This window comes from Ceratotherium simum, chromosome 30, assembly GCF_057802395.1.
Source record: "Ceratotherium simum simum isolate JZ-2026a chromosome 30, ASM5780239v1, whole genome shotgun sequence".
Classification (NCBI taxonomy): domain Eukaryota; kingdom Metazoa; phylum Chordata; class Mammalia; order Perissodactyla; family Rhinocerotidae; genus Ceratotherium; species Ceratotherium simum.
In genome coordinates this window covers 8,460,279-8,479,413 of record NC_141929.1, presented here as the reverse complement: position 1 = coordinate 8,479,413, position 19,135 = coordinate 8,460,279, and the positions used below count along the sequence as shown (strand labels likewise).

General features: G+C 48.3%; 1 protein-coding gene across 1 annotated transcript in view; it reads right to left on the bottom strand.

The window, feature by feature from the left end:
• The window catches only part of LOC101398972 (polycystin-1-like protein 2), a 100,164-nt gene that overhangs the window by 16,978 nt on the left and 64,051 nt on the right, over nt 1-19,135 (bottom strand). Inside the window, 10 exon segments of the mRNA XM_087419886.1 lie at nt 864-1,001; nt 4,113-4,209; nt 4,954-5,158; nt 6,620-6,887; nt 6,890-6,904; nt 10,762-10,978; nt 11,802-12,019; nt 12,647-12,846; nt 15,379-15,525; nt 17,195-17,373. Coding sequence (XP_087276012.1) covers nt 864-1,001; nt 4,113-4,209; nt 4,954-5,158; nt 6,620-6,887; nt 6,890-6,904; nt 10,762-10,978; nt 11,802-12,019; nt 12,647-12,846; nt 15,379-15,525; nt 17,195-17,373 — 1,684 coding nt within the window.

Here is a 19,135-nt window from a genome sequence, read left to right as displayed (position 1 = left end):
CATTCGGGCAACCCCTCCCCCGGCTGAGTTGTTAGGGCTCTGCCCACACCCCTCGGTGCTCTTCATCTGCCCCTCCCTGCTTTCACAAGGATCATGCTCGGCCAGTGGGAGGGCAGGCTAGGAATACTGCAGAGTCAGTGCCCTCCTCGGGAGCAGCCCTCACCAGTGATGTGGTGGGTGACAACTTGGGGGCACGTACTACATGCCCCCCCCAGAGGTCCCCAGCGGGACTGAGCCCCCATTGCCTACATGGAACTCTCTCATCACCGTGCCTTCCATTGGCTTCCTTCTCTCTCCCTGTACTTTCCCTTTCCCTACGACTACTTCCCAGGGCTGCCTCCCAAACCAAGTACTTATCCCCAAATCTGCTTGTGGGGGATCTCAGACTAAGACACCAACTGAGGTTTGAAATTTCCTGGCCAGAGGGCCAGGGGAAGCCTGTCTGAAGACACAGCCTTTGGGCTGAGAATGAAGGAACAAGAGGATGTAGCCAGAAGAAAAGGGGAGGTGGAATGAGCACATTCCAGGCAGACTAGAAGGAATAGCCGGGGCAAAGGCCCGGGGTCGGGAGAGGGTACGGCATCCCAGGAGCTGCAGGACGCGGTGTCACTGGGGCTCAGGGCACAAGGGGCCAAGAGAGGTGACCTGGGGTGGGTGGAGCCACAGTATGGAGTTTGGACTTTATCCTAAGGGCCATGAGGAGCCACTGCAGGATTTAAGTACAGGCGAGAGGCTGGGGAGAGTTGATATCTAGGAAAACAGGCCCAGGAGCAGTGTGGGGCTCATGAAAGATTACACCGTGTTCAAGTCTGTGTTGAGAGTCAGCGAGTGGAAGATTGCTCGGAGTAATCTTGGCTGCCTACCCAAGATTTCTCTGATTAGGGCAAATGCTTTCTGCTCCTTGAGGTGGGTGGTTTTCATCTTCTCAATGTCGGCGGCCAGAGGTGGATGGTAGACGTCCTTTCTGCTGTTTCTTCGTGCTCGGAACAATGCAGAGGGGTCTGTGAAAGCAAGGACACGAGGACAGTCTGCCAAACGGGCAGTGGAACCAGGCTCTACGTTTGCAACCAGATGGCTCCCCTCTCAGCAGCTACAATGGGACCTACCGTTCCTTCTCCTTGGGAGCCTTTGCCCAAGGCTATCCTCCGTGCCTCTCCCTGCTATCACAGTGCCCGGATTTCCCTCGCTTCTTCTGCATCTGGAGAATTCTCCTCATGCTGGAAGCACAAATGCCATCCCCTCCCTGAAGTCTTCCTGCCTCCTGGATGCTGCTTTCCTATGCTCCTGGACTCCAAGACGGACCCCAACATTTCTGAAACTTGGACGATGGAAGGATGAGGGTAACTAATATTTCAAAGTCCTGTCGTATCTAATTCCAAGTATCTTCTTTTTCAAACCACTTTACTGAGTTATAATTTTCATAAATTCACCCATCGAATTCACCATTCTACAATTCAATGATTTTAGTATTATAGAGTTGTACAACCATCACCATAACCCAGTTTTAGAACATTTTCATCACCCCAAAAGGTTCCCTCATGTCCTGTTGAAGTCAGTCCCCACTCCCACTCTATCTCCACCCTCAGCCCCATTAATCTGCCTTCTGTCTCTATAGATTTTCCTTTTATGGATAGTTCATATAAATGGAATCATACATACGTAGTTTCTTGTATCTGGCTTCTTTAACTTAGCATAATGTTTTGGAGTGCATCCATGTTCTTGTGTATATTAGTAGTTATTTTCTCTTTATTGTTGACGTATTCCATTGTATGGATATACTACATTTTGTTTATCCATTCACACATCAATGGACATTTGGATTGTTTCTAGTTTTGGCTATTATGAGTAATGCTGCTATGAACATTCATGTACACATGTTTGTGTAGACATATATCTTCATTTCTCTTGGGTAGATTCCAAGAGTTACCATATATCTTTTGGCTATTACAAATGAAGCTGCTATGAACATTTGTGTACAAGTTCCTACATGAAAATAAGTCTTCATTTCTCTGGGATAAATGCCCAGGAGTACAATTGCTGGGACATATAGTTAGTCCATTTTTAGTTTTGAAAGGAATTGCCAAACTGTTTTCCAGAGTGGCTGCACCATTTTACATTCCCACCAGCAATGTACAAATGCTCCAGTTTCTCCGCATCCTTGTCAGCATTTGGTGTTATCACTATTTTTCACTTTAGCCATTCTGATGGGGTGTATTGACCCAGTTATCTTTTGGATCCATGCCCTTCTGTCCAACCCCACTGGGAGCACATGCCATCTCTTCCCTGGGTAATTGCAATAGTCTTCCCACTAGACTCCCCATTTCCATTATTGACCTAATACCTCTGGTCTCCAAGAGCAGCCACAGTAATCTTTCCAAAATCACAAAATAGAGCATGTTGCTCTCCTATTTATTTATTTATTTGGTGAGGAAGATTGGCCCTGAGCTAACATCTGTGCCAATCTTCCTCTATTTTGTATGTGGGATGCCACCACAGCATGGCTTGATGAGCAGTGTGTAGGTCTGCATCCGGGATCTGAACCCACGAACCCCAGCCCACCAAAGTGGAGCGTGTGAGCTTAACAGTTACGCCAGCAGGCAGGCCCCCTGCTCTCCTATTTAAAACACTTCAAAACCCCAGTATTGACTCAAGACCTACAAGACCCTGCATCACCTGCTCCCCACCCACCTCTCTATCCTCATCTTGAACCATTCCCCCCATCCTGACTCGCCATGCTTTGGCCACACTATCAGTATTTGTTCTAAAATGGCAAGCTCTGTCCCACCTCAAGGCCTTTGCACATGCCCGGTGTGCAATCCCTCTCTTGGCCTGTCCTCCAGGAGCCACCTCAGGTACCCCTCAGCAGAGAGGCCTGCACTCTCCTGTTCTCTCCCCCAGTTCTCATCACAATTCACACTTATATGTCTACTTGTGCATTTACTTATTTAACATGTCTCGCTAAATGGGGCATTCATTCCAAGGGCAGCAACCTGTTCCTTCCAGTCAGTGCTGTGTTGCCTGGAGGTGGGAGTGGGGATTGACTTCAAATGGGCAAGAGGGAGCCTTTTGGGGATGAGGAAGCTGTTCCAAATCTGAATTGTTGTGATGGTTGCACAACTCTATAAATTTACTCAAAGAAATGAATTATACACTTACAATGAGTGGATTTGTGTAAATCGTGTTCTCAAGTCACCACACTGCCTGGCACACAGCAAGTACTCCCTGAATCATTGCTGAAGGAATGGCTGAATGAATATTTAATTGGTCTGGAGGCTGGCATCTCTTTGGAGAAAAATTACTCTTTTGTCTTGAGAAGAAGATGTTAATGGACCTTTTGGATCTGCAAAGCCAAAACCCTACCCTAGAGTAGAGGAATACACGCCCATGAGGGGGTGACCACACTGCATAATGATGTAGGTACCCGGGCTTTTGTTCATTCCTGTTTTATTTTCCCTGAAAGTCAAGATCTCTGCGTAGACTATCAGAGTGTTGATTCTGTTCTGTTTGCTTGTTTGTTTTTGTAATTCTTTCATTGTCGGCAGCCTCAGGAGTTTGGGTTGGGAAGTGAAACATCAGGTGGGGGGAAGGGACTGATCAGTGGCCTCTTCCAACAAGGGTCAGCATGGCCGTGTCCCAATAAAATTTTGTTTACAAAACAGGCGTTGGGCTAGATTCGGCCCCCTGTCTGTAGTGTGCAGACCCTTGCCCTGGAACTCTAACTCACAGTGACTCTTTGCAGCCCACCTGCAAACTTGTTCTAGTTTGGGTTTCATTTTAAAGACCAGAGACCTGAGCCTTGGAGACGAAAGCTGCTTGCTTGGGATTCCACAGACAATGACGGCCAATGCCGAGCGTGGCCCCCAAGGTGTCTCTTCTAGCTGAGGGGTCATGCTAGGGGTCAGAGAGAAAGGCCCGGGTAGGGAAGAAACAGTGTTGCTCAAGAGACAACAAAGGAGTCTCTTGTTTCTGGGCATGGTTCACCAGTCAGGGATGAAGAGCTGATGGGGAGCGAAAGTCTGAGGCCAGGACCACTCCAGCGGCTGGCTGGGCTCCATATGGCCATCTCAGCCTCATCAGGTTCCAGGCCCCTGCCTCCACCCATGCGCCATTACCTGGGACGGACAGATGTCCTGGGAGAGGGGCCACAGGCTCCTCCTCATCCTCCACTCTCTTCAAGACCAGTGCAAAGAAAGCAGCAAACCCCAGCACCTGGAAAACACCTGCCGTGAACCCAAAGCCTGCATTGGAAACTCGCTATCAACTCCTGGCCTCAGAGCGGGTAGGATTGGGGCCACATTTGTGTACTGGACGTCTCATAGATTCACTGTAAATGTCCCCTCGTTTCTGCAGCTTCCCCACCCCCCACACAGTATTCTTACCCCCTGACTCCTCCCAGGGGAGCTGAGGCCCCGAGCTCCAGTATTTCTTGACTCTGACGGGCTCTCTTTGTAATTGTACAGTTTCAGAAACAGGAGGGTATCTTCCAACTGATGCACACAGTTAATGACTTGGTGTTTTTTTCTGAAGGTAAAGTTCCTACAAATTGTTGGCCTATTTCACAATCAAAAGCATCTTAGACATAAGGAAATATGGTATTATTCCTATTGACACATGTGGCTTAGGGCAAGATGTTTGTGACTTTAACTTCTTCACTTCAGGTTTTCTCATCTATAGAAAGGAGGCGAGGATCCTCTTGAGGGTGATTGTGATGGTGAAATACCAGCATCTAGGAAAACCACTAGGCCTGGCCCAGAGTGAGTGTTAAGAGCTTCAGTTGTCATGGCAACTATCTTCATTGGGGTTCCGGCCCCAGGACCTGCACAGCGGTGGTGCTCTGTGTGGGTTTGCTGAATGAATAGATAAAGGAACGGCCCAAGCCTAAGGACAGGGCAGCTGGCAGGAAGGAAAACATGGCCAAAGGGGAGGGCAGCCACACAGGGCTGAGGTCCTGACCTTCAGGGGCTGGGTGACAAACGCGCTCTCCACAAAGGAGACGGCCATGGAGATGAGCCACTTGAGGGAGCTGGCCCGCCCATAGTGCAGGCCGTAGAGCATGGTGAAGAAGGCTGCCACGCCGCTGGTGGCCGCCACCAGGAGCCAGCCCACCAGGACACACCACCACGGCAGGCCGCGAGGGGGCCTGCTCACCCGCAGAGAGCTGCAAAGGAGGGTGGATATAGTCAGGGTTGCACCCCACCCGGGTCAAGTTCAAATCCCACTCCACCCCCTTGGCCAAGCTCCTTGACCTCTCAGACCCTCAGTTTTCTCTTCTAATTCGTACCCACTTCAAAGGGCTATTCTACATTCTATCCAGTGTACATTTATATTCTATTGAGGTCACATCTATTCAGTGCTTACTAGGAGCCAGTCCCCAGGTGAAGTGCTTTACACAGATTTGCTCAGTTATTGCTCATGACAAGCCTAGAAGTCTGGCACTACATAATTTTTTAAAAGTTTTTATTATGAAAATTCCTTATCATACAAGAATCAGCGAGCACAACAAACCCCCATCAGCTAGTTTCAACAACTATCACTTCCTTATTATACTCATTTCATCTATCCTCAACCTCTTTTTTTTTTGCTAGAATATTTAAAAATAAATTCCAGACATAATATAAAATTATCCCTAATTCAGAATGCATCTCAAAAACGGTCATTTCCTTACTGAATTATAGTGCTGTTGTCACACCTAACAAAATTAACAATAATTCCTTAATGTCATCTAATAATCTGTCTGTATTCAAATACGGGCTATCTTAAAAAATGTATTTTGTTTTAAGTTTAAATCAGGAGATAGGCATTATCACTCCCATTTTACAGATGAGGAAACTGTGGGTCAGAGAGGTCGAGGGATTTGTCCAAGGGCACACAGCTAGAAAACAGCCCACATGAAAATGATACTGGCGCAGCACAAGGTTGACATAAGGGAAGCCATATTGTAGAAAAGAAACCATATTGTAACTCTGACCTCTAACTAACCCAGACCTGCTCTGTGGATTGTATGGGCCCTCCCAGCTGCTATAAGTTGATGACTTTATTCTCTTGTTCCTTAGGAATGTGATGACCCTCAGGCAGAGAGTCCATGCTGATAGCCGTCATCAAGGACAATTAAAAGATCAGGGTAGAGGGCGTTGCTCTGGTCTCTGATGCTTATCCAGTAAAACAAAAGACTATCAGGAACTAAGACCAGATGTCTGCCCCCACCTGGAGACGAGATGCCTCCCCCACCTGGAGACCAACCCCCTATTAACAGGCCTGTAGTCTTTGTTCTGTAAGATGGTTCTTTCAGACATTAGTCGGCCATATTCCCTCTTGCTAGCAAGCTGTAATAACACCCTTTCTCTCCTACCACCTTGCCTCTTGACTATTGGCATGTCTTGCGGGGGGCAGACGACCCCCCTTGAGCAGTAACAAGAACGGTTATAAGCTGTAAAATGCTGTATAAAGGGCTATAACTATCTTCTGGCAAATAACCCTGTTCAAAGCCCTCCTCCCTGACTTGTGCAGGAATCCTGAATCGCTTCTGCTTAGAAAGTTCTGGGTAAGCATCCTTCCAAGGTTGCCCCAGTTGCCTTCTCCCTGCAGGCGAGGCACACTCAGCACCCAGGGGAGTGATTACCTGGTTGTTGCTGGGGGCGGGGTGCCCAGCTGTGCCCCCAGCCAGCCCTTCAGGGTGTGCAGCTGCCTGAGTGCCCGGGCGTGGCTCTGGCGCTGGGGGAAGCCCCGAGGCCCCACCAGCAGCAGCTCTTTTTCCACGTGCTCCAGCTGAAGGTAGAGACACTGCCTGTAGGCACTGCCCTTCCCAAGGTCACTTGGGCCCACGGTGGGTGTTGGGCGTTGCATTTTTTCTGGAGGACAAGGGAGGGAAAGAGCATGAGCTGGTGCTGGTGACAGAGCAGACCGCCTGCGATAAAAACAATAGTATGAGTAACAGCATTCTTGTTAAAGCACTTACTATGTGCCAAGCCCTGAGAAATCTGAGGTTCAGGAAGATGGGGTCCTAGGCTCACATGGCCAGTTAGGATTTAAATATATCAAGGGCATTCTCAAAATGTCCTTACACATAGAGAGGAGAGAAGAGAATAATACACCCGTCACCCTGCTGCGACAATTACCAAGATTTTGCCAATCTGGTCTCATCTCTGCCCCCCAACTTTTTTTTCTGGAGTACCTTAAAGCACATCCTACAGATAGTATTATCTCATCTGCAAATATTTTAATAATTTTATTTATTTATTTTTTCCCCCAAAGCCCCAGTAGATAGTTGTATGTCATAGCTGCACATCCTTCTAGTTGCTGTATGTGGGACGCGGCCTGAGCATGGCCGGAGAAGCGGTGCGTCGGTGTGCGCCTGGGATCGAACCCGGGCCGCCAGCAGCGGGGCCGCCAGCAGCAGAGCGCACACACTTAACCGCTAAGTCACGGGGCCGGCCCTACAAATATTTTAATATGTACAAGATTTGAATTTGAACCCAGGTTTGCCTGGTGCCAAAGGTAGTGTAAGTTTTAACCTTTTAATTTTAACTTTTTTTTATGAAAAATTTAAAACCTACAAAAGAGAGAATGATGAGATGAACTGGCACATACCCATTGTTCAAAATTACAACACAAGCCAGTCGTGTGTCACCTACACCCCACCCATTCTCTCCACATGGGTTATTTTGAAGGAAATTCCAAACCTCCTGTCACTAAATATTTTAATATGTTTCTATAGAAGATAAGGACTCTTTAAAAACAAAGCCACGACGTCATAATCAATCTTTAAATTGATTAACAATAATCCCTTAATAGCATGAAAGATGCAGTCAGAGGTCAAGTTTCCCCCCAGATTATCTCGTGAATGTTTTTCTACAGCTGGTTTGTTCAGATTTCAGCTTCCTAAAAAAATTTATTTTTAAAAAGTGTTTTTTGTTTTAAATTACAGAAGTAGTACATATTCATTGCAAGAAAAAGGCAAATTCAAACTCGGCCTCTCCAGGCAGAGCCAGGCCTCGGTCCCTGAGCCCTGAGTTGGGAGGCTGGTGCCCAGGGGCACATTCTCCTGGGGCTGTAAGGGGCTGGGTCTGGATCACTGTTTGTCTTCACAAGGGGTATGTGAAATTGGATATGAGAGATGGCAAAATGGAGTGCCCCTGCCCCATAATCCCCCCCCCCCATCACCAGGGAGAAGCCTATGAAAAAATAACACGTGATTGTGAAGAGGGCCAAGGACAGCTCAGACTAGATCAGGATGCTGGTAAAGGCCTGGGGTGACTCCGCCTCCCTCTGACTCAAGCCTCCTCCCTCACTGAAGCCTCAGCTAAAGGTTCCAGCATCAACAGCCTTTGAGTTGCAAGCTTCTGGCAATGTTTCCGAAGATACCATCACTCCCAATCTTAACACCACTTACTGAATACCTGCTTTGTGTCAGGCTGGGCTCTAAGGGTTTCATGTGTCTTATGATCTCACTCAGTCCTTGGAGTAAGCCAAGGAGCCAGGTGGATCGACACTTCCATTTTATAGGGGAGGACACTGAGTCTCAGAGAGGTTGAGCAACTTAGCCAAAGTTGCACAGCTGCTATTGCAGCTGGGAGAGTCCCAGGGTCTGGCTGACTCCAGAGTCCTTCTTCTGAGGCGCATGCCATGAATGCCAAAGCCCCTGAACTCAGGGCCGAGTGTCCAGTGTGGACATCTGCAGAGCTCCTGCAGGGCCGACCTTCTCGGGCACCCCAAGTCCTGCTCTCTGGGGCAAATCCTCCAGGGGAGCTGAGCACGGGGGTGGGGGTCAGGGTGGGGCGGACCACGGGCTCAGCATAGGCCTGGCCAGGAGGGCCTGGAGTGCTGCAGTAAGAAGCTGGGCCTTTGTCTTTTTTTTTTTTTTTTTGTGAGGAAGATCAGCCCTGAGCTAACATCCGTGCTAATCCTCTTTTTGCTGAGGAAGACCGGCTCTGAGCTAACATCTATTGCCAATCCTCCTCCTTTTTTTTCCCCAAAGCCCCAGTAGATAGTTGTATGTCATAGCTGCACATCCTTCTAGTTGCTGTATGTGGGACGCGGCCTCAGCATGGCCGGAGAAGGGGTGCGTCTGTGCGCGCCCGGGATCCGAACCCGGGCCGCCAGTAGCAGAGCGTGCGCACTTAACCGCTAAGCCACGGGGCCGGCCCTGGGCCTTTATCTTGAGGGCAAACATTCAGTATGCATTCTCAACATTTAGTGTGCATAAGTCACCAAAGTAATTGATTAAAAATGCAGATTCCCGGCCTTACCCTAGAAAATTTAATTTGCTGTATCAGAGATGGGGCCAAGAATTATGAATTCAAATTCCTCATTCTGTAGACCCCACTTTTGTGTTCTAAACAAGGTTTAGACAGTGGCTAGCCTCGTGTGTTAAAAACGGCAGCATTCTTAACCCACACCATCCAAAATGGCAGCCACTAGCCACATGTGGCTGTTTAAATTAAAATTAATTAAAATTAAAATTAAAAACTCAGTTAGTCACACTAGCTACATTTCAAGTGCTCAGTAGCTACCTGTTGCCAGTGGCTGCCGTATTGGACAGCGCAGATGTGGAACATTTTTATCACTGTAGGAAGTTCTATTGGATGGCCTGGTGTGAACACTGGGAACATTGATCTGAGTAGAAGATGGATAAAAAAGGTGCAAGAGGGCAGTCAGAGAGACTATTTCAAACCAGAATAATGTCATACCTAGAACTTAATAAAAATGAAACAATGCTACTAAATTCTGGCTGAATATTGTTTCAAAAGGCTCTGAGTTTGAGGCCACTATCTGTCTGCAGAGAGACTGACAAGTGTTGGAGAGGTGTTAAAGACACAGCGGTACCAAAATGAGACTTTATCCTTGACTTAATTAGAAGGATTAGAAGAGAATGGAGAAAGGAGTCACGTTTTCACTCTGCGATTTAATGTTCTTTACTGCCCTGTCCATCATCTTGTGTCCTGCCCTACACATGTGGAAACTGATCTGGTTTGACTTTGCATCCCCCAACAATTTACAGAAAAAAAAACTGAGGCACAGAGAACTGAAGTAACCTGTCCAAGGTCACACAGCCCGTCAGTGGCAGAGCCAGTACCCAGAGATGGTTCTTCTGAGTGGCCCAGGTTATCAAGTTGGCCAGTGCTCTTCTCGCTACCTACGGAAGAACACGCCCTTCTGCTTTGTGCATTCCATCATGACCTCCTATGCTGAGGTCATCCCACGCACGTTTGTGGTGTGCTTTCTATGTGTTGTGTGGACCAGGCACTGGGGAAACAATGGAGATGAGACGGTCAGATAGCTTCCCCCTCACGGAGCTCACATTCCAGGAAGGACAGTGCAGACTTGAAACAACTCGTCACACAGTTCATGATCTGGCAGCAAGCAGTGTGAAAGCAAAGACAGAGAAGCTCAGGGGCTCAAGATCGTGTGGCTGGAGACGCTGCTGTGGGCTGGGGTGTTGGGCTGCTCCCTTGAGGAAGGGATGCTTCAGCCAAGACTAAAGGCTGAGTAGGAATTGGCCAAGCGAAGAGAGGAAAAAGAACATTCTAGATTAAAGGACCAGCATGTGGGAAGGCCTTTAGCGGGCAGTCAGCTTGGTGCTGTGAGCAGAGCAGGATGCCTGTGGTACAGAGAGCGAGGCAGTGGCGAGTGGTTAGAGCGGAGGCTGGTGAGGGAGACCCCGGTAGGACTTCTTGACCTGCTAGTGATACAGACATGGCCCTTGGTCCTGTCCCACCTGGCTCCAACAGCCCCCTCTCTCAGCACAGAAACGTCAGGACTCACCTTTCACTCGTACAGACCCATCAGTGAGTGTTAAAGGGTCCTCTCTCTGTTTGGCTTCCTCCCAGAACACCTGCCCTGCCGTGTTCTGCGGACAGACGACATCTTCCACCAAGGCCAGCAGTTGGTTGATGTCCATCAAGTTCACTGAGTCCCAGCCGGAGGCAGGGGATGGCACCTTCAGAGCCTTAAACAGGGAGCTGACGAGTCTCCACATATCCTGCAAGTCAGCCCAGGGGAGGTAAGGGGACAAGAGCTACAGGTGGCGGGGGTGGCTTAGTGGTCTAGAGCATTTGCCCTGGGGTGGGACAGTCTGGATACGACAACAGCTCTGCCCACTAGACATGACATTGGATCTCCCTGAGCTTCCGTTTTGTCACCTATAAAATCCCTCTTCTAGGATTTGAACTGATGTGTTCCAGGCTGTATTCCTCAAAGTGTGGTACATAGTCTGTGCTCAATAAGTGCTTATTGAGTGCATTAATGCAGAGGGTGTCCCTTCTATGGGCTTCCAGCCTGGGGTCTATAATGAAGGCATAATATTTTGCACATAGTAGGTACTCAAAAAGTGTGTGTGGTGCAGGTGTGTGTACATGTATGTGTTTGTATATGTGTGTCTCTGTGAGCACGTATGTGTGAAAGTGTGTATGTGTAGGAGTGGTATATGTGTATATTTGTGTGTGCGTGTGTATGTATGTGTGCACATGTATGTGTGTGAACACATGTGAACGTGTGAATATGTATGTGTTTATGTCTAGGTATATGTATGCACATGCAGGTGCGAATGTGTACGTGTGTAGGTATATTTGTGTACGTGCATATGCACACGTGTGTATGCATAGGTGCACATGTGTGCACACACGTGTGTGTGTGTGTGGTGTGTGTAGATGTGTGTGTACATGTACGTGTGTGTATGCAGTTGATGAATCTTGGGAACTGATGCTTTCAGACAACATAGGGTTGCTAGGCCCCAAGCCCCAGTCCCCACCCCCAGTTCCACCCAGGCTAGAGCTCCCCCCACACTGCTGAGGTTGAGGACATGCCTTGGTCACTGCTTCAGGCGTCAGTAGGCCATCCTCCACGGGTTGTGGTGAGGGGGACAGGCTGAGGGACCCCCGGTCCCATTTCCCAGTGTTCTGCTCCTTAGTGACCCGAGGACGGGTGTTTCGAAAGATCTGAACAATCAGGAGGTTGATGGGGAACATGAGGAGAGAGCTCTCCAGCCCGATCATCACTTCCTGCCAAGTGAATTCAATTTTACCTGGGGCAGAGGGAGGGAAAGGGTCAGTGGGAGAGTCCCCTCCACCCCTTCTGGCAGATGGCTGTGCAGTAAGGACTAACCTTGCACAAAGAGAGGTCTGGCCCTTGAGTGGCTCCTAGGAGGTGACCTCTAAGCCCTTAGGATGTCCTGCCTGATAGGTGTGCCTTTGTTTACCTGTGGTCTTGGGTCACAGCATATAGTCTATGCTAACAATGTGGTTTATGGTGAGGCCTTGGCCACATGGTATCTCCTCAGCTTCTGGAGGGGCTGGAGGCTAAGGTCAGCCACGTCTTTGTGACTGAGCCCCAGTAAAAACTCTGACACCAAGGCTCAGAGTCTGGTTGGCACATCGTTGTCAGGAGAGGTTAGCACTGTCTACAACTCCATTGGAAGTGGACAACTGGAAGCTCCACACCTGGTCTCCCCGGACCCTGCCCCAGGCGCCTCTTCCCTTCCCTGATTTTAACCTCTCCCCTTTCTCTGGAATAAGTATAACAGTGTTTCTGACTTCTGTGAGTCCTTCTAGGGAGTTATTGAACCTGAGGGTGGTCTTGGGACCTCTGGAATTGCAGTGACGGCTCATGTCCACCAGCCACTAGCCCTGACCGCCATGACGGTGGGAATTACCCAAGTCCATCTTTTGCTCAGCTGGGTCCTTGGGGACACCCCAGAACATGATGCTGGTCAGCATGGTACAGAGGAGCAGCGAGAAGCAGCAGGACACCCTCTGGACGCGGCTGAAGTTGCTCCGAGCTGAGCAGCTGAAGATGGAATACCAAATGTGTCCATCCTGGAAGCCCGTGGAGGTCTTCATGAAAAACAGGTGGCTGTGGACAGGCAGGGAGAGAGGGAGAGGCATTTAGGCAGAAGGAATGGGGAGAGACTGGTCTCTTTGGAGCAATCCTGGGATGAGAGGGAGGGATTTGTTTCTAAGATTCATCATCTATTTTTTTCTGTTATAAATGAAATACAGCATCATAGCAGCATCACTTAAAGTTATTGATGGGGTCTCTGGACAGAGTGGGTTGGAATCCTAGACTAGCTAGGATTGGAATACTAGCCATCTTAATAGCTGCGTGACCTCAGGCAAGTTACTTTACTCTTTGCACCTCAGTTTACTCATCTGTAAAATGAGGATAATAAAACCTGCCTCACTGGACTGTTGAAAGGACTAAAAGTGATACTTTTTGTAAAGCATTTGGCAAAGTAGCTGGCATATAGTGTCCATCAGTGTTAGCAATGATTGTTTTTGTTATAATTTTAATATAGTCATAAAACTATAATATGATTCATTTTGTTATAATTAGAGCATTAGAGGATAGTGGTTAAAAATCCCAGGCTCTGGGTTTGGACTCAGTTTGAGAGAATAAAAATTGCGAAGCAAGTTCTCTGAAAATGGCGCCACGTTCTCCTCAAGAGCCTGTCGTATTTCTCTACGAGCAGAATGTAGTTTAATCACAAGAGCTGTTCAGGGGCCCAGATTCTCATGACAGTGTCAGAGCTGAGATTCCTGCTGGCACCCATTCTGATTGGTCAAGCACCCTGCAGGGTTGTACTGTGACTGTCACTCTGGGGTGTGTCACTCTGGGTGGCCTGGACTTAGAGTAAAGGTACATAACAAGAGAGATCAGTCGCCAACAACAGTGATTTTCCATGTGATCTTTCTACTTATTCAACAAACACGTGTTGAGCCTGCTGTGTGCCAGGGCTCTGCGGGGCACGAGGGATCATGGGAGGAATGACACGGTCCTGCCTTCAGAGGGCTCCCTGTGTAGTTTCCAGTAATATCTACTCCTGCAATTGAGCACTTACCCTGAGCCACCCACTGTGTTAACCATCTTACCTACGTTGTTTTGTGGGACCTTCTCAGGTCCCCTTTGGGGGGGCACATCGAACAACTCATTTTTCAGATGCGAAAGCTGAGACCTGGAGAGGTAAGGTCACTTATCCAAAGTTATGCAGCAAGACAGCAGCAGGTGTGTGGGACTTCATGGTCCATGCCCCCATCTATGTTATACCTCTCTTGGGATCCAAGTCTCTCTGATTCAGACTTTTTCCCCCTTGGAGGCTGAGCTGCTCACAGTGGCAGCTGGGAGGAAAAGTCACCTTTCAGTAAATGCACTGGAAAAAGAATTTTTTTTTGAACCCAACTCAGAAGCCATTTAAAGTAGAGGTCACAAACTCAAATTCTTAAAGGGGCCCAGGCAGACGTGAATAAGTCAAACAAATGAGTGAAGTAGGTTGAGAGTAAGGTAATAGGGAGGGGTGAGGACTGTGGCAAACTGAGAGCACATGGCCCATATAAGAGGAAAGCTGGTAATCAGCTCCAGCAGATTGGTGGCATGCAGGAACACTGGCCTAACATTTCCATACTTGCAGGTTTTTTGTGAAGTCTCCTGATTTTTTAATATGGATTGGAAACAGATTGAATGCCCATTGATAGGAGAATAGTTGAAATACTTATGGGATATCCATTCTATGGAATATGATGCAGCCAAAAAGTCTGATCCAAACGTACTCTCCTGGAGGATGTTTATGATACATCATTAAAGAAAAAAGGCCATGTATTTAGAGCAACATGCCATTTTAAAAGATACAGAATAGGGCCGGCCCTGTGGCGCAAGCAGTTAAGTGCATGCACTCTGCTGCAGCGGCCCGGGGTTTGCCAGTTTGGATCCCGGGCATGCACTGACGCACTGCTTGGCAAGCCATGCTGTGGTGGCGTCCCATATAAAGTAGAGGAAGATGGGCATGGATGTTAGCCCAGGGCCAATCTTCCTCAGCAAAAAAAGAGGAGGATTGGCAGATGTTAGCACAGGGCTGATCTTCCTCACCAAAAAAAATAAAAATTAAAAAAAATAAAAGATACAGAATAAACAACAATCTATGGTGTCGTGTGTGTGTGTGTGTGGGTGCACACGTGTGTACATTTGTATCTGCTTTTCTGTGTTTGGAGACAGACGTGCAAGGACATGAGTAAAGCAAAGGGAAACACATGTTGAAAGATGCATCTGGGATAAAACTACATGAAGCAGCAGCCCCGATGGCCAGATAGTGAACCGTCGTTCAAATCAGATAAAAAATACTATTCTGTGATTTTGCTGGGGAAATGTGGATGACTGTTCCAACTATTTTCACCACCTTGAAGGTAATTATGTCTTAGAGGGTCCATGTCCCTCCAGGACCCCTCATTCCCAACAAGAAAAACTGATTGGTCATTAATGTCACACACTCAAAGCTACCCAGGCCTGCTAGCTGACATGTGCTTTTATTTGGCTGCGACTGGATTGTGGTGCAACTTCCCTAGAGATGAAAGAACAAAGTAAAAGAGCATTTGCTTAAAAAGAAAAGGAAAGTACCTGAACTGCTTCCTGTCCTGCTCTGTGGCCACCGGAAATACCTTGTCGAGGACACAGTCTCCGACATCGATGGACAGCCACGAGTTGCAGAGGAAATACCACTTCCGGTCCATCGCCAGGTCATGCACCAGCACCCGGCTCACGTACCTGGAGAAGGGACCCACACTTCTGAGGACAAGGTGGGGGACAAGACGAGACTTCTTTGGACACCACAAAAGATAAAACCTTTGCAGACTTGAGGGCAAGAACAAGAGCTCCTGGAAAGAGAGACTTTGTATTTTTCTTCATTGTTCTTGGTGCCTTGATCAAAATACCCCAATGGGTGGTGAATTTGGCCTCACATGGGGAGTTCAGCTGGGGTAGAGAGCCAGCTCTTGGAGGCTGCCACATTTTACAGACATGCTGCAAGAGGGTGCATTCTGAAACTATTAACCCCAACGCAGGGCAGCAAGCCCAGGGCTAGCGTCCAGATACAATGAGGAAGGCCAAGTTGTCTGCGTTGTGTGTGTTCACGGAGGCGCAGGCTTAAGTACACAAACCCTGATCCTCTTGCGGGCTTCCACCCAGAGAATGAGCCTACCATCCATCTTGGACTCGGGATTTCATGGGTGTCATGAAATCTGATTTAGGTCTTTGAGGCCAGGGGAAGTAATAAAATCATCTTGCCTCTGCTGGGATGTCAGATCCAGTAGCAGCCGTTTCCCATGTGAGCCATTCCTCTTACAGCCCATAAGAATAGATATCAATAGCCACTCTTTATCGAGCATTTACTGCATAACGAGGACATGCATTTTCTCATTTCTGGGAGGACAGCCCCATCAGGCATGCAAAAGCAGTATCTGTCGAGGTCGCACACCCTCCTGGGAAGGCCGACATCCAATGACCCATTGGTGCAGGGCCTGGGTGTGATCAAGACCTGGGCATCTCAACCCAACTCGGGGCAGCCCCGGAGCTCCCCGAGGGGTCAGGGAACTGTTGTGCTACATCGAAGTTCTTCTCCTTCTGCCCATCCTGCCTCCTTCCCTCCCTTCCTGGGCTGACCACAGGCACTCCTTGATGAACACCCTGCTCAACTCCATCTCAGAGTCTGCTGCCCGGGAACCAACCTATGGCACTTAAAGTATTCAAGTTTAATCCTGTAGGTCAATCAAATGCAGCAACATAAATGCTGTGTTTTTCTAAAGCTACCAGCTGCTGATGGGCAGTCAGGCTGGAAATCACTCGGCTGGGTCACTAGTGTTGGCCTTGGACAGAATGGGGACAAGTCTTGGCTCTGAGCTTGCCAGCTATGTGACCTTGGCAAGTCACTTATCTTCCCTGAGCTTAGATTTTCCCACCTGTAAAAGGAGGATGACAACAGTCCTTGTCCCTGAGGGTCATTGTGAGGGTCCAGTGAGAAAAGGCACAGAGAGGCTTAGCTTAGTGCTCAACAGGGGCAGCTGTTCTTACCTCTTCTACCAGAGAATCAGCTCAATGTCTCCTTGGTCTCCTCTTATTGGGCAGGGTGTGTCTTTGCAATAGGCGTCTATACCCATTTTACAGATGGGGAAATTGGGGGCTAAAGGGTACCAAGGGTAGGGTTTGCACTGGACCCCCCGGGCTGCAACATCCAGTCCTTCTCCTACCTACTGATTCAATCTGTGTGGTCTGTGGACTGGGAGCCTCTTTGACCCTCAGTTTCCTTATCTGTGAAGTGGGGATCCATTCTATGTGTCTTGCAGAGGCTCGTGAGGATCAGCAAGGCAGCAAATACACAGTGCCGAGCCCTGGGCCTGGTGCTTAGTAGGTCCTTGTGGTTTGCTCACCCTCGACTTACCAGGAGGGCCGGTCCCCTGAGTTGTCATGCCACAGCCGCAGGCTCCTCAGTTCCCCCAGGGGGAACAGGGTAGAGAGTAAGAAGACATCCACTCCTCCTCGCTCAAAAACAGGGATGTCGGGGTCTGACAGGTGGTGGGGCTCACTCTCTCCATCCAGGCCATAAAGGGTGACGGTCACCTGAAATCCAGAGGCCAGCAGTGGCCATATCCACGTGGTGATGGAGCCCCATTGGCCATGTTTCATTTAAAGTGTCCAAAAACCAATGAAAATCTGTGAAGCAGGGCCCTTTCACCTTCTCCTCTCCTCCCATCGTGGGCCTGCCATGGAGTTATTTCTCAATTGTGTGAAGATTTGGGGTGACACTCTCTGCATTTTTGTCTTCAAGATGAGTTACACTCATAAAATGCTTCCTGGTGACCTTTTGAAACTTCCCATATATTTATTTCTAAGGACTGTAGGTCAGGAACTGGTTTCCTCCCTAACAATTATATTTCCAGTGCCTCCCAGAGTGCCCGGCACTGAGCCATGAATGAATGAGTGCCCAGTACACTGAAAATACATATTCCCAGGCCCAATTCCACGCCTACCAAGTAAGAATATTGGGGACAAAGCCCACGAATCTGTGTTTTTCTGAAGCTGTCCAGGTGACGTCGATGGGCATGCCTGATTTCCTGCATCAAAAACAGCTGCAGCAGACGCCACCTCTGCTCCGCCGACGTCCCTCAGCCTCACCACTGCAGCGCTCCCCGCACCCACGTCCAACTGCCGGCAGCTACATCTCTTTCCCAGGGGTTTCTTTGGCTGTTAGAGCAGCAGCTGGAGGTGCTGGAGAATTAATGGCCCCTGCAAGCTGTCCTCCACCAATGACTGGTGGGATTGGCGGATAAACACCCCAGCTCCCTTGGCCCTCAGCTGGGATGACTTTGAGGCCCACATTCCATACTGTTTTCCGGAGTTCTCCAGTGGGATTAGGCTACAGTTGCTCACAGGGGTAACAGTTTGATAATACACCCTTTATTGGTTCCTTTCCCTCCCTCTCTGGCTTCCCACTCCCCTTCTGGGTGTCCTGGGGTCCCCTCTCAAATCAAATCTCGAATCCTTGTTTCAGAATCTGCTTATACAGCAGGGTTTCTCTAGTATAGACATTCTGGGCCTGATGATTCCTTGTTCTAGAGACTGTCCTATACATTGTAGGATGTTTAGCAGCATCCCTGGCCTCTGCCTTCTAGATACCAGTAGCATCTCCCCCATCCCAAGTTGTGACAACCCAAAACATTGCCAACTGTCCCGAGGGGGTGACATCGTCCCCAGTTGAGAACCACTGTGCTAGGGGAACCCAAACTAAGACAGTATCAAATTGAAATGTGACTACAACTCTCCATGAAGAGAAATGGTCTGTGGATCACAGGTTTTCGCTTCTTTTCTATTACAGTCAACTCTTCAGTGTCAAACGGAAGTGAGATGGATATTTCATTAGATGGATGAAAGCAATTCCTACATTTATTCAACAAGTAGTTACTGAGCACCTACTCTGTGTTAGACAGCTGGTCGAGGACCTAAGACATAGCAATAAATAAAAATAAAACAATTTTAAAAATAAAAATTAAAACATATATATAAATAGAAATAATAAGATTTAAAAAGTAAAAAGTAAACAGACAAATGTCCTGCTCTGATGAAGTCTAGTGTCCTTTTTTAAAAAACAATGGATCTTTCTCCAGGACAATACACACAGTGCCAATGGTTCTTGAACTGTGTTCCATGGAGCCCTCAGTTTTGGTAAAGGAACCTTGGAGGCCACTGCAAGGGATGATCTATTCTGACGAGGGATATGGCACAGGCCAGACTTAACTAAGGATGCTGAGACATTACAGAGATAACCTGCTGTATGCTCTACAGCTAAACGCTCAAGGATTTCTGAGAATCCACAGACGATTGA